Source organism: Xyrauchen texanus, chromosome 2, assembly GCF_025860055.1.
Source record: "Xyrauchen texanus isolate HMW12.3.18 chromosome 2, RBS_HiC_50CHRs, whole genome shotgun sequence".
NCBI lineage: Eukaryota > Metazoa > Chordata > Actinopteri > Cypriniformes > Catostomidae > Xyrauchen > Xyrauchen texanus.
In genome coordinates, this window is record NC_068277.1 from 27,156,285 (window position 1) to 27,178,238 (window position 21,954).

The 21,954-nt window shown below is 39.4% G+C and overlaps 1 protein-coding gene across 1 annotated transcript in view; it reads left to right on the forward strand.

Moving 5' to 3' along the window:
- The window catches only part of LOC127656993 (coiled-coil domain-containing protein 102A), a 117,976-nt gene that overhangs the window by 68,750 nt on the left and 27,272 nt on the right, over positions 1-21,954 (forward strand). Inside the window, exon 6 of the mRNA XM_052145608.1 lies at positions 1,752-1,961. Coding sequence (XP_052001568.1) covers positions 1,752-1,961 — 210 coding nt within the window. The remainder of the gene's footprint in view (positions 1-1,751; positions 1,962-21,954) is intronic.

A 21,954-nucleotide genomic window follows, 5' to 3' on the forward strand; every position in this document is an offset into this window, starting at 1 on the left:
CTCGATGCCCCTTGCCTTTCACAGCTGTACTCTTTTGCATGGGCGAGCCAGTTCACTGTCATCCCAGGATATACTGTGATCTACATCAAAGCTAAACACCCTCAGGGGTTTTAACATCCATCCGTTGTCTTTCCTGTGTTTTGACGTCTGCAATGCCAGCCTCTGCACCCCTCTGTTAGTCAAGCTGGCCTAATGACAGAACACTGTTCCCAGCATGCAATGAGAGCAGTGGGGTGTTGCAGAGATGAACCTGGCAGGAGAGAGTGACATTATGTACTTTGATGTGCTTCTTAAAGAGTGCTGCAGTTCCTGCTTATCTGCTCAGATCCTCTCTGTCCCCTCATCTCCAAAAACCCACAGTGACCTCCCTTCATCTTTGCCCCAAGAATCAAGGCATTTCACAGACACTGCCTCCTCTCAGCTGGCAAATGACATTATAGGAATATGAATGATTTGTTGGTCTGGGGAGAGTTTAGGATATGCCAGGAAAGTCAGCCTGCACTTAAGGTGAATCTTAAAGAGATGGTTTCCCATTAAACGACTTTTAGCAGTAGGTCAAGATTGGGAAATCATGGAGAACCCTTCACTTAGTTCAACATCGTTCTGTGGTAATAGGAGGCCAGTTTGATATACTCTCAGCTCTGCATATTTGTATTAATATTTTTACTGCAATTTTAACAAAGTTTCACTTGCTTCAATTAAAATTCCAAACCCCAAAACTTAACTGATATGTTGTAACTCTCCTGAAATGGGACAGTATAACAATAATAATAATAGTTGTTGTACAGCATGGTGCTAGGTAAATTATATTAAATCATTCACATTTGCCATATTTTTCCCCCACATATTTCTCCTCTTTTTGTTGCTGCTATGGCCTTTAGAATTTAGTGAAATCATTCCAAAGCAGGTTTACAAAGAAGTTACTATTATCTTACTATATCAGCTGCTCAGCATTTATCTGGAATGCAATAAGGTTTTTGTCCACTGTGTAAAAAATGTGTGTGTGTATATGTATGTATGTATGTATGTGTATACATACATACATACATATACTTTAACTCTCATTATCCCTATTGTTCCATTGTCTCTCTCTTTTCCTCACTTCTATCTTACTGAATGTATATGGTCTGTTCCAAAACTTGGTGAGCTGCCTCACTGTCTCCTGCCTACATAGGCAGTTGTCTTCGATGGAGGCATCTTAACTGAAATGGAGCCTGATAACGAATGATTTGGAATACTTTTCATAGGTGGCAACTCCACATGTCATTCAAATAGCACTCCTCACGCACCGATGCACAGAAGTCCTGACTCGCAACTGCTTTCAATAAAGATGACACGAGAGGAACGACACAATACTCTAATGAAGATAAATACACATAGCACACACACATTGTGGGTTAAATAGACAACATTCTATCATATTAAACAATTTTTGATCTATACTCTATACTTTAGTATTGATTGGATTATAAGCATTTATAATAAAAATTTCTCTCACTTCGTCTGCCATCTTGGATTTATTATCTCACCTAGCTTAACACGGTGCATTCTGGGATTGCCTACCTGGGGAAGGATACCTTAGAATTTGGCCAAAACGTGATGTCTTAGGAGGCAGCAGAATTAAGGTACCTATCTTTTGGAACAGTCTTCGCCTCAGGAGTGCACCTATGATGTCTTATAGTGCTGCCTGCGGAGGCAGCTCTCTAGGTTTTGGAACAACCCTATATGTGTGTGTTTGCATATGTGTGCAGATGGAACGTCTGCAGGTGGAGAACGCAGTGGAGTGGGGTCGGCGGGAATGTCTGGAGACAGAAAAGCTGGCTCTGGAGAGGGAAAACAAAAAGCTGCGTGTCCAGATGGAAGACCTGGAGGAGCAGCTGGCACGCAAGCGCAGGCAGGCTGCCAGCGCCCTGGACACTGACCTCAAGACCATCCAGTGCGAACTTTTTGAGAGGAATAAGGTGAGGGGAGGAGGAGAGCACTGTCCACACAGTAAACTCAGACAAACAATCCTCCACTTATCAAGAGTATGCATGAGTAAACCGCAAGTAGGAATTCCTTGCCATCTCACATTATCTTTCTAGTTTCTCTAATACTGTATAGCATATGATAGATGAATATATTGGGGAGTTGGAACATTAAAATCTTTAGTTGAAAGGTATCTGAGCCTAGTCCTGCAATAAATACAGCTTGTCTCAGTCAGAAAGTTTACATACACTTTAAAAGTTAAATTTCAGTCAGACTAAAACAATATAATAATGTTATCATATATTATAAATAAATTATATATTAAAATGTTCCAGGTGAACCAGTCTAGAAAAGAAAAAACTCAATGCCTCTTATCAACTAAAAGGTGGGACATTCATTCCTGTAGCCTTCATAGTTGGTGTTGCGATTTCTCCCATCTCCCATTTTTCTAGTGACCGATCTCCTTCTCCAGTACTGTCTCTGGCTATGTTTGCATTATCACAAGATTGTGAAAGTGAACAATGGCAGCTACAAAGTTTTGAGTGCAGATTGTATTAGGTTTTGATGCACTTCTTGGATTATTTTATTTGATGTGCTTTGAGGAAATTTTGCATTTGTTGTGTGTGTGGGCGGGTTTGGGTGGTTTATGAGGACAATTTTCTTAGGTTATAAACTGGTAATTACAAGGGTTTTATGATATAAATGTGGTTTTAGAGGACATTTCTAGTGTCCCCATAATTAAAATCGCTTCAAATACATACTAAATGATGCTTTTTTAGGAAAACGTAAAGTTTTTGTGATTGGTTAGGGGATAGAATAAAAATCATTATGTCTATGGAGAGTCCTCCATAAGGAAAGCGTGTGCGCGCGCGCATGTGTTCGTGTGTGTGTGTGTGTGTGTGTGTGTGCGTGTGTGTGTGTGTGTGTTGCGATGCTGCCTATTAAAGTGTTGAAGGAAATCCAGACACTTATGGCCAGAGCTCTTATGAGCGGCCATTAGCGCAGGCAGAGATTTATGAAGTGATCCAAAGCTCCCCTCATACAGGCACTGCAAATCACTCGCTCACCTGCTCTCTCTTCTCCCTTGAAAGCAGGAAAGATTTAAAGAGAGGGGTGAAGAGGGGGAGTGATTAATATGAGCAGAGAGAGTTGTTTTTGGGGTGAGAGGGATCCTAAGTGAAAAAGAAAAGGGTAAGAGTGAGTTTAGAATGTCTATTACACCAACTAATGGGGAAGTAAACAAGGGGGAAAGGATATTGTGCCTGGAAGTGGACATAAAATCTCTGCATATGAGGCTGAATGTGTTGGCTTAAGTGCTAAATTCACAAATTAATCAAATAAAATTCACAACATATGGCCATTTGAGATTGGTGTCGCAATCGCATGTGTGTGTGTCCACATGGTGTTGCACATTCCCACACGAGTGATGTTGTGATGGTAGGCCTGCAATCTTAGATAGAAACACAGAGATTGATGAGCTTGCTCAGGAGCTGTTGAAGAAAATGGATCGATGAGGACAGGAGCGGAGAAACAGGCCAAGCCACTGAGGACAATGCACCATCACTGACAAAATGAACAAAGTGTGATTGATATTGAAATCATATCCCAGTCTCGTCGCTCTCTCACTTTCTCCTGCGTTTCTTCATCTTCCTGCTGCAGATTGATTTATACTGTCACATCTGCTGTTATACCCAGCATGTGCTGAAGACTGGAATAGGACTGCATGGCCACTTCCTCTCTGTGTCTTCCTGGTGTTCGTTATACGAAAAATAAAATATTGGGTGCTTCTCATCTCACTCCCTAGCTCTTTCGGGCACTAGAAAGTGTGTTGATCCACTGAACATTGGGACACTGGTGACTTACCTGCGACATGATTACAGGCTGCACATTAAAACATAGCTGATATTAATCATCAACACCACCATATAAAAGATACTGTCATGCATTGTTGCTGTCGATGTTGCAAAGTACAGTGCTATTTTGAAAGAGAACATACATAAAATACAAAAGTGAGAATTTTTCATTTTCCACTTTTTTGTGCCGATACTTTACGGAGTTGCGTTGACCGTCTTAAGTATCACCCATCAAAGTTCAAGGATTGGGTACTGTAGATTACCTGAAGCCATGTCCAAGTTGATATTATTAACTACTTAGAGTCGTGCAGTTGTTGGCTGTTATAACAAGCTTAACCTGAACACATTTTTACTCCAACTAAAACTGAAAATAGTTTTTGATATCCGTCTGGAGAGCAAAAAGGGGACAGCTTTTACATTGCTTCTTAAGGAGACTGGAACCAGAAAACAGTCCAGGGCATTATGGCGGCACCCAGTTGTTGGTTGGAAAAACTAGATAGGATTGTTTCCTTTTCTTGCACATTTATAAATTAAGATAATTACAAACAGATTCTCTTTTAAAGTGAAAATAAGGGTTTGACTTCATAAACACATGTGCTTATCCTCTGCCGACTTGATAACATTTGCGGTAAGGGAACATAGTGAGCAGTGACACTCTGTTTCAGTGCGCTGGAATGATTTTGAGAATCACCAGTGCCCTGACTGCTAAACTTGGGAGCTGATTTAGATGCACCAATTGATTTGATAGCATTGATCATTCTTGGTCACTCATTATTTTTAAAAGTGAGTTATCATGATGGCCAAGACACTCTAGCTCTCAGTCTGACTAAAGGAGCAGTGTATGCTCACACACCTGCAGGTCGGCACATCTCACACACACATCAAAAAGGCTCCTGCAGGTGGAAATACTGATGTTGGCTGTCATCTCTCTGTGTTTTGATCAGAGACTGTTTGGGCCTGTGACCTCTTACAAACACAGACACTTCAAAGTAAGCATGTTTATGTGAGTGTTTGTTTAGGACTAATACAGAATGATGCTGATGTTCCAACAAACAGATATAAACAACTTGGCCTCCATCCAGATGGAGAAACGCTAGTGAAACAGGCTGTACTTTTTTATTCCTAAAGGGATTGTTGAGTCTAAAGTAGACAATCTTTGAGCTGTAGTCAAAGTCTTTCTCTTGCTCCCGGATCAAAGAATAGTTTGCCGTTCTATGTGAAGGTCAGTTTAATGCAGTTCTTTTCTATATCTCTTGCTGCTTTCGTCATTCTTTTATTTCTCTCTCTCTACAAATATTTTAAACACTAGTATAATATATAGTCAAACGTGCAAAACTTGAAGCATGTGTGCATGTGCTTGCATAGTGTTTTGGCCTTAAGCCTTTAAATCAAAAGCATTTTAAGATCTTGAGAAACAAATTGAGGCAGCTGTGTAAACACTTGTTACTGGTAGTGTACATCTCTCAATATTTCTGGTGTTTCTTTACATCACTCTTTCACTGTCATCTGTTTCATCTTCTCTCAATATACAGATGTGTTCTTCATGTTCTATTCAACAGCCTGCCTCTCCTTAAACTCCAACATCTGGCCAGCCACTTGCTCCTCCACACAGGTGCTCTGATGGCATATAGAGGCCGAGTTCATTCACAAATCAAAATGATTAATGTGGTTGTGTTGGCTGCTCATCTACTGCTGCTGACTGCAGTTGCTCCCACATTCTGATGGAAATGCAGTAAATAGTATCGACAGCCAATGTGGGAGTCCATGTGATCTGTTTTGCCTCTCTGGCTTTGAAACCAGCATATGAATAAGTGTGTCCATGTGTGCTTGTAAATGAGCTTCTCTAGAGTGCTACATCTGGAGTAAGCCAGTGTGAAATGAATTGTCTTGCCGTTCAGATTCTGGGCTGCTTCTCCAGAGATTTCCATTCGGGCCTGCTGTGTTTCTCTCACAGGGCTCACCCTTTACTGATTGAGGTGTCACACACACACTTTCTCCCCCTCTTATTCTTTTTTTCATACTTTGCTAGCCCTCCTCCTCCTCTCAAATGTTTACAGTTTTTCCATTTTTAGCCAATGCAAAGGTGTTAAGGTGAAGTGTGCAATTTCTGCACCACTAGCAACACCAAATGGAATTACAAAAATAATTGTGTTTCTGAAATGGTTTACCAAACACCATGTCCAAAACAGGCACATTGTCACAAGTTTTTAGTAAAAAGTAATTTGTATGGTGAAATAAAAAACTTTGCCACACAACCATAGCCAATTTGAACGTATATGAAGTTAAATACAGTAACATACAGTGATGTGGAGCTGGATTTATGTGGACCAATGAGGTCTAACTGTGGCCGGGGGCCATTTCCATTGTTTGGGCAAACACATAGTCCCCACTGAAAATGCACTGCATTGGTTGAGCCTTAAGTTGAGCTCTTGGACCGTTCAAATAAAGAGAGCACAGAGAAAGATCTGCAGAGCCACAGTACATGCACACAACCTACTAATGGCTTACATTTAGCTCTATCTGCACATTAAACAGGGATTAATATTTCAACATTCATTACACACGCTACCTTTAAACTGCAGTCAGCAGATTACATTACAACATAACTGAAAATCGACACACACCTATGTGTGTGTTGCCCAGTGCAAATGGTAGTTTATATTAGGAGCCTGTGTCACTTGTGCTGTTGTTCAGGACGCTGTGTTGAGTAATTGCAGTCCTTCTCTGCTAGTTGTATGTATTGGGACTGTGAACGTGGATCCACACATCAGTCAGATGTCCCAGAATCTCAGGCCTGCCTGCAGAGCCCTATTAACACAGGTCTGAGTTCAAATGAATGCATTAACACCTACTGCTATGACTTTTTTATGAAACTCTGTGGCTAATGTCCAAGTTAGCCAGCATTGACAACATGCCATTAATACTGATCTGCAGCCCACTGTCTAACCCAAAGGGACAAAAGACAAGGTGTGGAATATATAATATTTTTATTTTTTTTTTACCAAGAATTATTTCTATTTCAAAATGTTTTTGAGTTTGGGGTCTGACTATCTGTTTGTACAGCCAATGGTGAACAGGGTGAGTGTTTGAAAACAATAATTTTTGCAATTCTGTTTGATGCTAGTGGTGCAGAAATTACACACTTTAGCTTTAAGATATATAAGCCTAGACATTGGATTGTGAGGGTTGAGAATCTCTGATACCAATATCTCCATCCAAGGATTTTTTTAGTTTTTTATTGAGAACACTTTCGGTCAGCAAAAACAACCTGTTCCCACTCCTGAGGCATCAAATACTGCCACTTGTGCAAGAGCTTAGCATGTAGGGATGGGCAGATCGATCCTAAGATATCGATACTTTCGATACTGATGTTGTGTCAAAAATATTGATCCTCGAGGGTCACGTGGTGCCATGCGAGGGTTGGACATGTGAACAGTGAGCTCTGCACACTTTGCAACTTTAATACTTTTTATGTTATAAATCGGTGAGATTCTATACACCCTGATCCATAACTGTTCTATGAATACAATATGTCGAAGAATTCAAAATCTTCGTGCTCTGGGGTCATTAAAAGACACTTGCTCAAGCTGAGACCCCAGACCCCTTGCTCAAGTTGATACCCCAGACCAGGGACTCAATTTGAATGGTGCGGCATGTGAGATTCAGCGTCAACTGTTGAGTATGCTGGCAAAGGTCGTAGCGGACTTGGAGGATCTTACTGTAATACGTAGATCGATCACAGCCAAGGAGATAGGTTCAAGATTGGCAGATGTTGAGAAATGGATCGGTTATCTGGAGTCATTGGAAAGGGAAATAGCTGCTAATCTGCTAGCAACCAAAATGGATGTGAAAAGTTGGAGGATTTAGAGAATCATAGCCGGCGAAACAACGTCCGAATTGTTGGAATTCTTGAGAATGAAGAAGGTAGAGATATGGTGAAATTCCTAGACGAGCTCTTCCCGAGTCTGCTTGACATAACAGGCCATAAGCTGGAAATCGAGCAAGCTCACAGAGTCCTGGCTCAGAGATCCACTGAGGGAGACAGGCCCAGATCAAATCTAGCCAAATTTCTGAGATCATCCGATAAAGGTCTTATGTTGCGTGAGGAGTAAAGGTAGGCTTCTTGGAAGAACCACAACATTTTCTTGTTCCCAGACTTTGCGAATTCGGCGAGGAAAAACGTGCTCAATTCAAGGAATGCAAGAAACTCTTACATCAACGGAAGGTCGCTTTTGCACTGTTGTTCCCGGCCAAATTGAGAAAAGATACTAAGGATGGCCTCAAAATATTTACATGCCAACAGCAAACAATGTCCTTCATAAAGTCAATGGAATGAGTAAGTTATTGTGTGATACTGTCTATGCAGCTGAGAGGACCTGACTCACTGTTTGTCCGAGGAACCGAGAGCCGCCTTTGTTTCTTTTTGTGTTGGTTCCTCCTAGTGGATGAGTATGTTTTGTGGAGTAATGCTCCTTCGGAGCAGTTTGTGGATGAATCTGCATGTTATTTCTTATTATGCCCCCCTATTGGTTGGAGATTATTTTCTGTTGTGTAATTCTGTCTCACAAAATTTGTATAGAAGCACAGGACTTGAGTAATCTGATGGCAAAGTTGTTGCGGGGGCTCTCGTAGGCGTACATGGACTGTTTAAGTTTAGAGTGCTGGACACAGGTTGGCGCTGTCGTGTGCAGGGTTAATGTGCACGTTTTTCTTTTTTCTGTTTATATTTGTTTTCTTTCTGGGGGAAGTTGAAGGTTGGTTTGTTGCTCTAATGTTGGAATGTGGTCATTATTATTTTGTTATGACGCACAATCTATTTTTTCTAATATGTAAACATGTCAAATGTTAATATGAGTGGATTATCTCTCTCCATGTGGAATGTGAATGGGTCGGGGCACCCCATAAAAAGAAGGAAGGATATTTAATTAACAGATTTATGATAAATTATGAAGAGTCATTATTGTTTTAACAGAAATATTTACGGACCTAAAGTTGATGATCAGGGCTTTTTATAGATCTTGAAGGGATGTTACAAGCCGCTGACTCCCCTCATGATATAATATTGGGAGGAGACTTTAATCTTTAATGGACTTAGTCCTTAATCATAGTGAAGCAAAAGTCTGTAAGCCCCCTAGAGCAATAGTGACACTTCAAAGTATGTGTAAAAATCTTGGACTTTTGAACCCATCTGGTAGGGACTATAATTTTTTTCTAATTTATTCTAGAATAGATTTTTTTAATATATAAGTTCCTCATTTCATCTGTTGTTGATTGCTCAATTGAAAACATCTTAGTCTCTGATCATGACCTGGTGATCTTGGAGGTGTTGCCACATACAGAGAAAAATAAATCATATAGTTGGCGCCTTAATGTGTCCCTTTTGCAAAATCCTGAATTCCAACAAATGTTAAAGGCTGAAATCAATGTTTATATGGAGACCAACTGGTCCTCAGTATCCTCTATGGGCGTGATATGGGAGGCACTTAAAGTGGTTCTTTGGGTCAGATCATACATTATGCCTCATTCATCAAAAAAGAGAACTTGTGGAGTTGGAAGGGAATATTAAAAGTGCAGAGGAAGAGCTGAAGCGGCAAATGTCGTCTAATGGCCTCAGAGAATAGACCCAATTGAAATACAGATATAATACTTTTTTGTTTATCTATGAGTTTTGACTATTCAGGGCAAGACAGTCATACTTTGTCACTTTGGGGGTCAAAGCAGGGAAGCTTTTGGCTAGATATATAAAGCGGAGGGGGTCTTTTTACCCGTTTATTTACCACAGCCATTGCTATTAATAATGGTTTTAAAGAATTCTATCTTGATCTTTATAGTTCCACATCTTCATTTACCAATGAAGATATTAGAAACTTTGTGAAACCATTAGATCTCCCTGAACTAATGGAGAAAAAACATTTCTTGATTCTGAGATAACCTTGGAGGTAAGTAAGGCCTTGCCTACAGGAACTGAACAGGTCTACGGAAGTTCAAAGAGGCCTTGTGTTATTATAATTTTTCTGTCTTGTGATCTTGACATAACAAAAGTTGTTTTCTCGTGATAGGTCTACGTGAAGTGGTGGTGACTAAAGCACATAACTGGTAATCAGAAGGTCACTGGTTCGATCCCCATAGCCACCACCATTGTGTCCTTGAGCAAGACACTTAATCCAGGTTGCTCCGGGGGGATTGTCTCTGTAATAAGTGCACTGTAAGTCGCTTTGGATAAAGGCATCTGCCAAATGCGTAAATGTCATAATGACTTAATTTTCTCGTGATCTTGGCATAACAAAAAGTTGTTTTCTATAAGTCTATCTGGAGGCAACAGCTAAACGCACTGTTGCATAACGGATGACCGAATATGTCATTACTTTGATCAAGGACTCACTCAAGCTGAAATAGCTGTATGTCTCTCAGTCATTGACAACTTCCAGATTAGTGTCAGACATCTTAGAAGAAGACTATCATGTCTACAACATTGTTGTAGACAATACAGTGACCCTGAATGTTTGGTCAATTTCATTGCCAGCCAACCTGAGGGACCAGGACGTCTGCATGACTGCGGTCAAGCCAGCCGCGATTTAGATGCAAGTTTGCGCATATAGCAGTAATAACAGTACTTTGCGGAAAGCACAGAAAGACGTGCTTCTTGACTCCTGTTGAGTGCAGAAGAAAGCGTGTCTTACTATACTGATGAAAATTGTTTATTAAGTGTTTGTGACATGCTGCCTGGTGTTTATTAATATGTTTGATTTAGCCTATGTGAAAGGTGTAATGAATTCACATAACTGAACATTTACATATTACATATAATACATTTTACTTTTCTGCCAAGGATCTCTCATTGTTCTTCATACCTTGTAATAAACCTGTTGTAAATCATGTAGGTCAATTAAAACTGTATATTTTTTTGAGAAAATTAAAGGAAAAACAACTTTTTATTATGCAGAGATCACGAGAAAATTAAGTCATGATCACGAGAAAACAACCTTTGTTATGTCGAGATCACGAGAAAATTAAATCTTGATCACGAGAAAACAACCTTTGTTATGATTAGATCATGAGAAAATGAGACAGAAAAATAACACAAGGCCTCTTTGAGCTTCCGTACAGGTCACTTCAGCAGAGCAGAATGTGTATAGAAAGTAACGGATTTAACATTAACCACTGTAAAATAATACTTGTTGCTGATTAAACATTACCATTGTGAATGAACGTGGCTGATTTTCAAACATAATGAAAATCATGCCCCAACATTTCAGAATGACAAAATTCCACTCCCAACATATAATTTGACAATAATAAATATAAAGGTAAAATAGTGCCTAAATGATTTGCATGCACAGAGTAAGATCTGTGAAAACAAAAATCAAATTGCAAGCACAAATCTTTTAGACACTATTTTACCTTCATAGAAAAAAAAATCTGATTATCTTCGCGTCAGTCTTTGACGCTGAACGTTTGTCATTGAAATCAATGCACTTTCTGGATTTGTCGGATACTAGCGCCAAAGGGTGCTTTTGGTGTCCACCTGTTGATGTGCTGGGCTCTTGTACAAACTGCAGTATTTGTCACTTCGGGAGTGAGAGCAGGTCCTCTCAGGACCAATAGGAGGGTAAAGTGGAGTAGGTGAAATTAAGGTTAAATAGAAAGCACTCTGTAAAAGGTAGGGAGAGAGACTGATGGTGATGGCGATATGAGAATAATGTGCTGAAAGAAAGTGGTGTTTATCTCACTTGCAATAGAGAATTAGTGAAAGAGGGAGAAATGGACGGATGGACAATACAATCACTGAGGACAATGGATCCACACTATGAAACTGCATGGCGGTAATGAAGGTGACACATAGAGGGTGAATAGAAGAGGTGACAGGAGAGCGAGAAAGAGAGAGGAGAATCAAAGGGAAAAATTATTGGAACATTAGGATAGAATGAAGAAAGAGAGAGGGGTAGAGCAAGTGAAATAGTCTCAGTTTAAAGCTGATCTATGGTTAAAGGTCATGTGATGTTTTAGGGGTGCTGTGCTGTTCTTGCATGCTGCAATGTACAGCCACTAGAATTTCTACAGCAGCACACCAACCCCACCAATTACTGAATTCTCTTCACCACAAGGCCAGTGGAGTTTGTTTTTGTGTGTGCGACTGTCTTGAGGCATTTCTATAAAGCATTCATTTAACCTAGTTTAAATACTGTAGCTAAATGTTATTTTAAATTCAAGTCTTTAATTAATCTAGAAAGCAATAGGGCATGGTAAAATGGCACATTTCTACACTGAAAATGTATGTGTTGGATTTGCTTAAAATATGTGTAGTATATTGTGTAGTAAATGTGTAACCTCACACTTTTTAAGTAAATTCAACTTATGGTCATTTTATGTCAGCATAACAAGAAAACCTTTATTTTGTATTAGTATTAGTTTGTAGTTTGTATTGTATTAGTTCATTCAACTGTATTTACTTTAAAAGGTATGTCACATGACTAAGATTTAACAACTATTGGCACGCTGATTCACACTTTACAACACACACACACACACACACACACACACACACACACGCTGAACTGTTTGGTCTGCAAGCGCTGTTCATGTGGAGATCAAAGCGCCGATTGACGGTGGCGTTGCCTAGATGATGAGAATCATAGCTCTGTGAATCGCAATAGGCTGTGTTTTATAAGTAAACATATAAAATGCACTTGTAGCTGCAACGCGTTATTGAATGGCGCTTCTCCGTTTACACACACCCTATTGTTTACACTATTTTTAGCCTTCACTCGCGCACAATATTTGAGCGCTACTAACGATCAACATCTCAGCCGTAGATGCTCAATAGTTCGGTTCACTTATAATATGGACTTAGAATAGCTCTTTAGTTTAAGTTAAAGCAGTCACGGAGAGACGTACGGAGGCAGAGATATGAACTCAGTAGCAGGGTTTATTGAGCAGAAGATTGAAACCGTGATGTAAACATTGTGAGTAAATCCAGTTGAGCAGAGTGGCAGACAGCAGGTAAGTAATATCCAGACAGTGTATAGACACGATGAAAGAGATAACTCACAACAATTTTATGATACTTGCAGGCAATAATGAAGACACTGGTATGTTTGACATAGTAGAAAGTTCTGTAGTCTCAGAGATACTATCGATGAGAACAGGCAAAGTGTGTGTGTGAGAGAGAGAGAGAGAAAGCGGGGCATTTATGCAGTCTTTGATTAGCCACTAATGATATGCAGGGGTGCGGGAGTTCCAAAAAGTGACACTGTGAATGAAAAGTGAGCTGATATCTTACAACAACAAAAAAAAAAAAAGAGATCTGAATCCTTTGAAGTCCAGATACAAGTTAAAGGGGTCATGACATGAGAAACCAAATTTGCCTTGATCTTTTGGTATATAAGAGGTCTTTGTATCATTAAAACGTCCTGCAAGTTTAATATTTTAAGACGTCCTCCCCATTCTAAACGAATCATTTATTTAATCAAGCTCAAAATACAGCTCGTTCTGGATTCATGGTTAGAAGTGACGTGTCGGTTAGAAGTGGCGTAACAGCGTTTGCATATGACCGCCTCCAGCACAAGATAACTACGCTTTAAGCGCCAAGACAACTACGCTCATTTCAGTATCGCCGTCGCCTCACAAGTGTTCAGTCGATGGACAGCGAGCTCTGACAGAGACTACTTGTGCACAGGAAAATTACGATGCCACACAGATGTGCTGTTCCTGGCTGTGGTCAAACAAAACCTCTGAATAAGCTGCCGAAAGATCCAGGCGTCAGGGAAAAATGGATGCAGTTTATTTTTTGCGGACGACCCAGTCACGGCAGTGTTAACTTAAGCGTTTGTTCTGTACATTTTAAGGATGACTGTTTTGAGAACAAATCTCAATATGATGCTGGCTTTGCCAGAAAACTGTTGCTCAAAGATAAGTCCGTGCCGACTATTCTGGGAACAACGACGACGCAAACTGTAAGTAATCTATTTTAAACTTTAAACTACTTTTTAAAGCGCAATTTCATTCATTATGAATAATCACAGTGTTTTTACTTAGTTTACTTGCATATTGTTCTGGCTGGAAGCGTCAATAATTGATACATAGGCACTGGCGTTAGCCAATCATAACAGTGAGCGTTAACACTGAAGTCTTAAATGGAAAACGCCCCCAAAACAGACTGTTTGAATCAGAGGATGAGAAACAGGGTGGGAAAAGGTCATAAATCACTAGATTTTAAAAGTTTTTCTTAAAAAAAAATATATTAATACTATAATTGCACCTAAGGGAACATAATAATACAATAAAAAAAACCATGTCATGACCCCTTTAAAAAAACGTTTTGGCCAAAATTTCTACGGATGACTTGTACTGGAATTACTATTAATTTTGCTGCTACATTATCTTGTATACTAGTTAATAATAAAGTGTTTCTTAATAAACTTTACATTTATTTTGAAATAATGTGTAGTTAAAGGTTTGTGTTTCTTTACATATTAAAGATTACTCCCAATAATTTCCACACAATAATGTAAAGATGTTATAAACTGATTATGCCAAAAAAAACAACACTGGTATCGGATCGGGATCGGTATCGGCCAATACCGAGATTTCCGATATCGAAATCGGATTGGAAGTGGAAAAAGTGGATGACTATGCCCTGTTAGCACGATTTTTGCCACATCTGCCAATGGAGGGTCAATTGAGAAAATTTACCAAAATTGCCATGAAACTTTTTATTATTTTATAAACAAAATATAGCATTGTATATATAACTAGATAGGTAACATTTGTTGAGACAAACTTTGATGTTGGCTTACCAAAGCCTTGTTTAAAATAGTTTTTATAAAGTTTCAAAGTTGTAAGCCTCAACTTCCGAAATACACAAAGTCAGTCAAACAGACAAGCAGTGCATTACTTAATGGTTGCTAGGCATTGCCAGGCTGTTGTAGCTGCTTGCCAAAAAGTTCTGACTAGGGTGTTCTGGATGATTGGTAGTTGGTTGCTAGGGTATACTAGGTTGTTGCTGGGGTGTTCTGGCTGGTTGCAAGATGTGTTGATAGATATAGTCTTAGTCTATGGGATTTGAGGGATTTTCAGTTGTCCATCACAGGAAAACCATATTTCCGATCAGTTAGAAAAATCATACAGGGCTTAATGCTAAGGATTTTTTCTACTGGCTCGGTTGGGCCAGTGCTTCAGATTTTTACTGGCCCTGCCAAAATTTTCACTGGACCCAACACAAAAATGACAAATAGCTGTTTTTACCATCATGGCTTAAAAAAAATATGTCCAAAGATAACAATTTTTTAAATATCTTATGTTTTTAATACAATGTCCCCCAGGGGCCTGGGTAGCTCAGCGAGTAAAGATGCTGACTACCACCCCTGGAGTCATGAGTTTCAATCCAGGGCGTGCTGAGTGACTCCAGCCAGGTCTCCTAAGCAACCAAATTGTCCCAGTTGCTGGAGAGGGGAGAGACACATGTGGTAACCTCCTTGTGGTCGCTATAATGTGGTTCTCGCTCTCGGTGGGGCATGTGGTGAGTTTTGCATAGATGCCGTAGAGAATAGCATGGGCCTCCATACGCGCTATGTCTCCGCAGTTACACGCTCAATGGACCATGTAATGATGCGTGGATTGATGGTCTTAGATGCGGCGGCAACCGATTAAGGCAAATCACTACACCACCACGAGGACAAAAAAAATGTCCCCCAAAACTGAATCACATTTATAATTTGCTAGATATGTTTTATGCTCTATGTAATCCCATATATGCGCTTTACAGTTATAAATTCATATAGCTGTCCTACCATTTGCACATGGGCTTTTAAGCCAAGAGTTCTGGGGAGGAGATAATGGGTTTTCGGTCACCTGCTTAGTCATGCTGTTATGCAGCTTTTGTCCATGTGTAGTGTTTTCACAAGAAAGATCAAAGATTTAGAGTTAAAGATTTGATTATTGGCTGAGAGGACAGTCTTGCTACTAAATCGGTTGTTATGTGTAATATACAGTAGGTTGATATTAGGCCTAATCTGTGAATTAATGTGTATATAAAACATGAAATCAGACAACCCAAACAAGATCAACACTGACTGATATACAAAGAACAAAAACAAAAATACCTGTATTGTTCAGAATTGAGATATGTAACAGGCGTTTTATGTGGATGAAATGAAGTAAACTGTTTTGAATATTCTTCTTCACCCTGCAGCTGAAAATATCTGATAATAATAGCCTAATAGTCATAGTGATCTTGCTTCATTTCATATCAAATGCCATGATCATGTAGAATAAATTTGTACGTTTTGAAACATTACCTAATTAAACGTAGACTTATATTTTGGATATTGAGTATCTCGTGATTTCCAGACACATGTATAACTGGGGTTTAACAAAGTTTATTACGTCTCATTTGGCACTTCATCTCTAAAGGTGAATTAATGAGAGAAAATGTGTTTGTTTTTTTACAGTGGGAATAAAACTAGCGCTCTGTCCCTTTACGAGAGAATATGCATGTTAAACAATCTACACTGCAAGATGATGATGAGACATGCACGGAGAGACATTTCTATAGGACGATTTACAGTCCTATAGAAAGAAACCATTGATTTCTTGTGTTCCAGTGTGTGGTTTACAAATTTTCACCAATATGTAAAAACTAAAAATGTGGGTGTTTCGAGCACTGTGAACACTGAATGTGCGGGTATATAGTGGATTTAAAAGTCTACACACCCCTGTTAAAATACCAGGTTTTTGTGATGTAAAAGAATGAGACAAAGATAAATCATGTCAGAACTTTTTCCACTTTTAATATGACCCATAATGTTCAATTGAGAAACAAACTGAAATCTTTATGGGGGAAAAAGGAAAATGAAAAACCTTACAGTACTCAGGTTGCATAATTGTGCACACCCTCTTATAACTGGGGATGTGGCTGTGTTTAGAATTAACCAATCACATTCAAACTCATTTTAAATAGAATTCATTACACACCTGCCATAATTTAAAGTGACTCTGATTAATCACAAATAAAGTTCAGCTTTTCTAGTAGGATTTTCCTGACATTTTCTTTCCTGGCAAAGCCATGGTCTTCAGAGAGCTTCCAAAGCATCAGAGGGATCTCATTGTTGAAAGAAATCAGTCAGGAGAAGGGTACAAAAGAATTTCCAAAGCATTAGATATACCATGGAACACAGTTAAGACAGTCATCATCAAGTGGAGAAAATATGGCACAACAGAGACATTACCAAGAACTGGATGTCCCTCCAAAATTGATGAAAAGATGAGAAGAAAACTGGTCAGGGAGGCTTCCAAGAGGCCTACAGCAACATTAAAGGAACTGCAGGAATTTCTGTCAAGTACTGGCTGTGTGCTACATGTGACAACAATGGGCTATGGGGTAGGGTGGCAAGACCTTCTTACAAAGAAAAACATCCAAGCCCGGCTGAAGTTTGCAAAAACAAACATCAAGTCTCCCAAAAGCACTTGGGAAAATATGTTATGGTCTGGTGAAACCAAAGTTGAACTTTTTGGCCATAATTCCAAAAGGTATGTTTGGCGCAAAAACAACACTGCACATCACACAAAGAACACCATACCACAGTGAAGCATGGTGGTGGCAGCATCATGCTTTGGGGCTGTTTTTCTTCAGCTGGAACTGCGGCCTTAGTCAGGGTGGAGGGAATTATGAACAGTTCCAAATACCAGGCAATTTTGGCACAAAACCTTCAGGCGTCCATTAGAAAGCTGAAGATGTAGAGGAAGTTCACCTTTCAGCACGACAATGACCCAAAGCACACATCCAAATCCACAAAAGCATGGCTTCACCAGAAGAAGATTAACGTTTTGGAATGGCCCAGCCAGAGCCCAGACCTGAATCCAATTGAACATCTGTGGGGTGATCTGAAGAGGGCTGTGCACAGGAGATGTCCTCGCAATCTGACAGATTTGGAGCGCTTTTGTAAAGAAGAATGGGCAAATATTGCCACGTCAAGATGTGCCATGCTAATAGACTCCAACCTAAAAAGACTGTAATAGAGTGCTGTAATAAAATCAAAAGGTGCTTCAACAAAGTATTAGTTTAAGGGTGTGCGCACTTATACAACCAGGTTATTGTGAGTTTTTTCTTTTTTATTTTTCCCCCTCAAAGGTTTCAGTTTGTTTTTCAATTGAATTGTTCATGTTATAGGTCACATTAAAGGTGGAAAAAGTTCTGACATGATTTGTCTTTATCTCATTATTTTACATCACATGAACCTGGCATTTTAACAGGGGTGTGTAGACTTTTTATATCCACTGTACTTAAAATGTTGCACAAGACATTAAATCCCACTACGAAATTTATTAAGTGTTTTTTTTTTTTTCCTGTTATTTTCTACACATTGGTAATAGATGCTGCTAAGACACTTAGAAAAGAGCGAGGACAGTGCTAGGAGAGTGCGCTTGGTGTCTGGACGATCATGTGCGTGAACACGACTGTGCCTTGGCGCGTCCAGTATATTATGCATTTGTGCATCTTTGTGAGATACTCACACTCACTCCTTGGTTAGAAGACTTTGTTCGCTCCATTTAATTTTTGTGCTCTCTTGCTTGTTGTTTGTTACTAATGTTATAAATGCAGCACTGGCCCGATCGGGCAAGTGACAGTTGTAGCAACTGGCGTGAATCTTTCTCACACTGACCTCGGGCCATCGGTCAGTCCTTATTGTCAAGCCCTGAGCAACCCGAGTCAGAACAACCTGATGGCCTGTGCCAAGTTTGGTGGTTGTAGCTTGAAAGCTATAGAGAATTACAAATCTTAATTTGGGTCTTGGTTTAGTGATTTTGGAAAAACCTTAAACCAAGTCTGTAGAATTACAGTATGCTGGCTTTGTCGATCCAAAATTACTATATTTTATCTTTATGACAATTACATTTGTAGATGTTTTTCCTGTCATATTTGTGACATACAGTGCAAGCCACATTTCACTCAGCATCAAAAACTTGTAGACACATCTTGATGTTGGTCCTTATATTTTCATTTTGGTGACTATGTAAGGAAAATTGCACATTAGTGTTTGCCACATGGAGTTTTGGGGAAAAAAGTAGGAATCCTAAATAAACTACTGATGGTAAATTTTGTATTGATGTAACAGTTCAAGACACACTTTTTTTTTATCTCTATATGTCTTTTGATTAAAATCACTTCTGTCACTTGTATCAGCAAAGGTCCATTTTATTTGAATACCACTAATCCGCCTATAGACACTTCAAGTTTTTGAACTCTTTGTCTTTTCACACTTTGTTAAATTACTCACAAAGCTCCATTCATTTAAAAGTCATTTCAAATTCTATTTGTAAATAGCACATCCATTTTCCTGGCCAGTTAGATTTTTCCCTGTTTTCATGGCTGGAGTCCCTAAGAGCCACACACACTTTTCGCATAGCTCCTGGTTTTTACCCTCTGTAAGGCTGGAGTGAGTGAATCATCCTTTCAGTCTGTCAAGAGGAATAGTGTTAGGAAGTCGCGAGCTGGCAGAAAAACCATTATGGCTCTAGAGCTCCTACATGGCCCCTTTTTTCCCCATCGACTGAGGCTTCCCTCCTCCAGACCGCTCTCTTATTAGACTTGATTTAATCTGTAACTGTAATGATAGCTGTAAGGCAGAGACAGGGATTGTGTCAGTTTTTGGTTGCATTTGAAGATAAATAACAATGAAAGAAAAAGGTGTAGTGTTTGGTAATAAGAAGATGCTTTCTTTTGCAAAGCAACCTAACATTTGCATTCTTCAGAAAATGTCCCGCTGGCTGGAGCAGCCAGTTTAACTATTTGCTCTGGTCTGTTATAGACAGTGGTCCACTCTGTGAGTGCACTTGAACTTACCTTTGTATTTTGCACAGAAAACACTCGTGTCTTTTCTGTTATTGTTTTTGAATTCTCTATTAGGCAGTGCAGCGATTGGCTGGAAATCAGTCAGTCTCATGAATAATGTAGAGATGTACTCTACTAATTTTTTATACCGGAAGAACAAATTTATATTTAAAATAATGTCTGATATAATTGTTTTACATTGCAGTACATATTTGTTAACATATAAAACTTTAAATATAACTTTAAATGTTTTTGCCCAAGGACACCAGGGCAGGGTTCATGTGAAAACCTAGAGATGAATAGTAAATCTTTCCTGAAATGCTCTGCTCTAAATAAGAAAAAAGTATTGGCTATATATTGCTAACCATAGTAATGCTGAATTACTCATTATCTAATTGGTCTCACTTTGCTATTGTCGAAATGTAATTTTTTCCAAATTCTGATGGATCATGTGAACATTAACTGAAGATTCTGACCCATATCTGCATGATTTTATGCATTGCACTGCTGCCTCATGATTGGATGATTGGATAATCACATTAATGAGTAGATGTTCCAAAGCCTTGTCTGCCAAGTTGGCTGTGGGGGGTATGGCACCCATTGAAGCTCTGCTATAGAGTAGCTGCGCACCATTTGGTAAGCATGTCCAAAAGCCCCACTCTTGTTGAGGCTGCATGAGTGGGAAATTAAATGGAAAATGGAATATTCGCATACTGTTCATTTGTGTATATATCCAATCTTTTAGAGAAGTGTGTGAGAGACAGAGGTGATTTTGTGTAGTTCGGGTTCTCGCGCAGTGGGCCATGTTTAAGCAGATTTCAAGATCTGAGAGTCAGTAAGGGGGAAACATTTAACTGCCTTCCCCCATGCAGCTGTACAACCTTACCCTGTCTTCCCCATCTTTATTAATTTACTCAATGTGTATGTGTGTGCCTGTACTGTGTGCATGTAAATGTTTTTTATTACTAGGAATAATTTTTAATCTTCAAATCCTCTCGTTGTATTCCCATTGTGAGTAGAACTGTTTGTGTGTGTGTGTGTGTGTGTGAGATGAGTTGTCTGTTCCAATCTCACTGGCTTCTTCCATTTCCTTCTGCTGCAGTAAATTTCTGTAGCATCATGGATCATTTATCCAGCGATGGCATGTTTTATTCATCCACCCCTCTTCTTCCTTCCACTCTCTTCCTGTCTTTCACTATCAAAACACTCACCAAATATGGCTAGACCTGGATTACCCCAGATGAAAGTTTAAACCAAAAGCTGTTAAATCTCAGGCTCCTTTTTTCAATATGACATAATTTATCATTTTACTTATCACCATTAACATATTATTCAGGTTCATGTTATTTTCTGTCATCTGTCTCTCCTCATGCATCTGTAACTTTCCTTTGTAGTGTTTCACATTTAGATCAAACCTTTTACTGCCAATCTACACCTCAGCATTTTTTTTACCTCTCTCTCTCTCTCTCTCTCTCTCTCTCTCTCTCTCTCTCTCTCTCTCGCTCTCATTACATGAAAAATGATGTAAGATGAGTGAGTGGCTTTGACAATCTGATTGGCTTGCTCTTCATAACTTCCAGGAGGAAGGGCAGGGTTTTTTTTCCCCCTACCATGCCTGAAAATCATACTTACAAGGCACTAGGATGATAAAATTAGCACTTTTGAGTGAGATACCCGATTTGCCAAAGTTCACCAGGTTAGTGGCATCGCATCTTTGAAAGATACTCAAGGAGGAATTTTTTACTTACTGCCCATTATACCTACTGTAAAGTAGCAAAGAAGGACCACCACTCCTGTCTGTTTAGGTCAGCCTCTTATTGGCTCTCTGGGTGTAATTCAGGGCCTGTTCTACACCAGGTGTTCTTTGGTCTTCCTCTCTTACGTTCCCCTTCCGGTGTCCAATGAAGGGCAGTTCTTGTGATGTCGCCATGGACTTTTCTAATGATATGCCCAATTCATCTATATTGTCATCTTGTGATGATAATGTTCATGTCTTCCTGATTGCACTCAGTTAGAATCTGTTGATTAGTGATGGTATTTATAAGATTCTTCTGAGGTTACTTGTGTGGAATATTGAGAGTTTGGAGAGGTAATTTTTAGCACTCTACCCCATAGAGCAGAGTGGAAAGGATGCAACTGGTATGATCTCATCTTGGTGTTGGTGCTATTCTTTGGGAACTTCCATGTTATTTAGCATAAAAATAAAATGTATAGCCTTGCTGGAGTGGTACCTAATGTCACTGCCTGCTTTCCCATCACCATACTGCCCAGATAGGTGAGCTCTTCAGTTGTAGGTAGATCTAC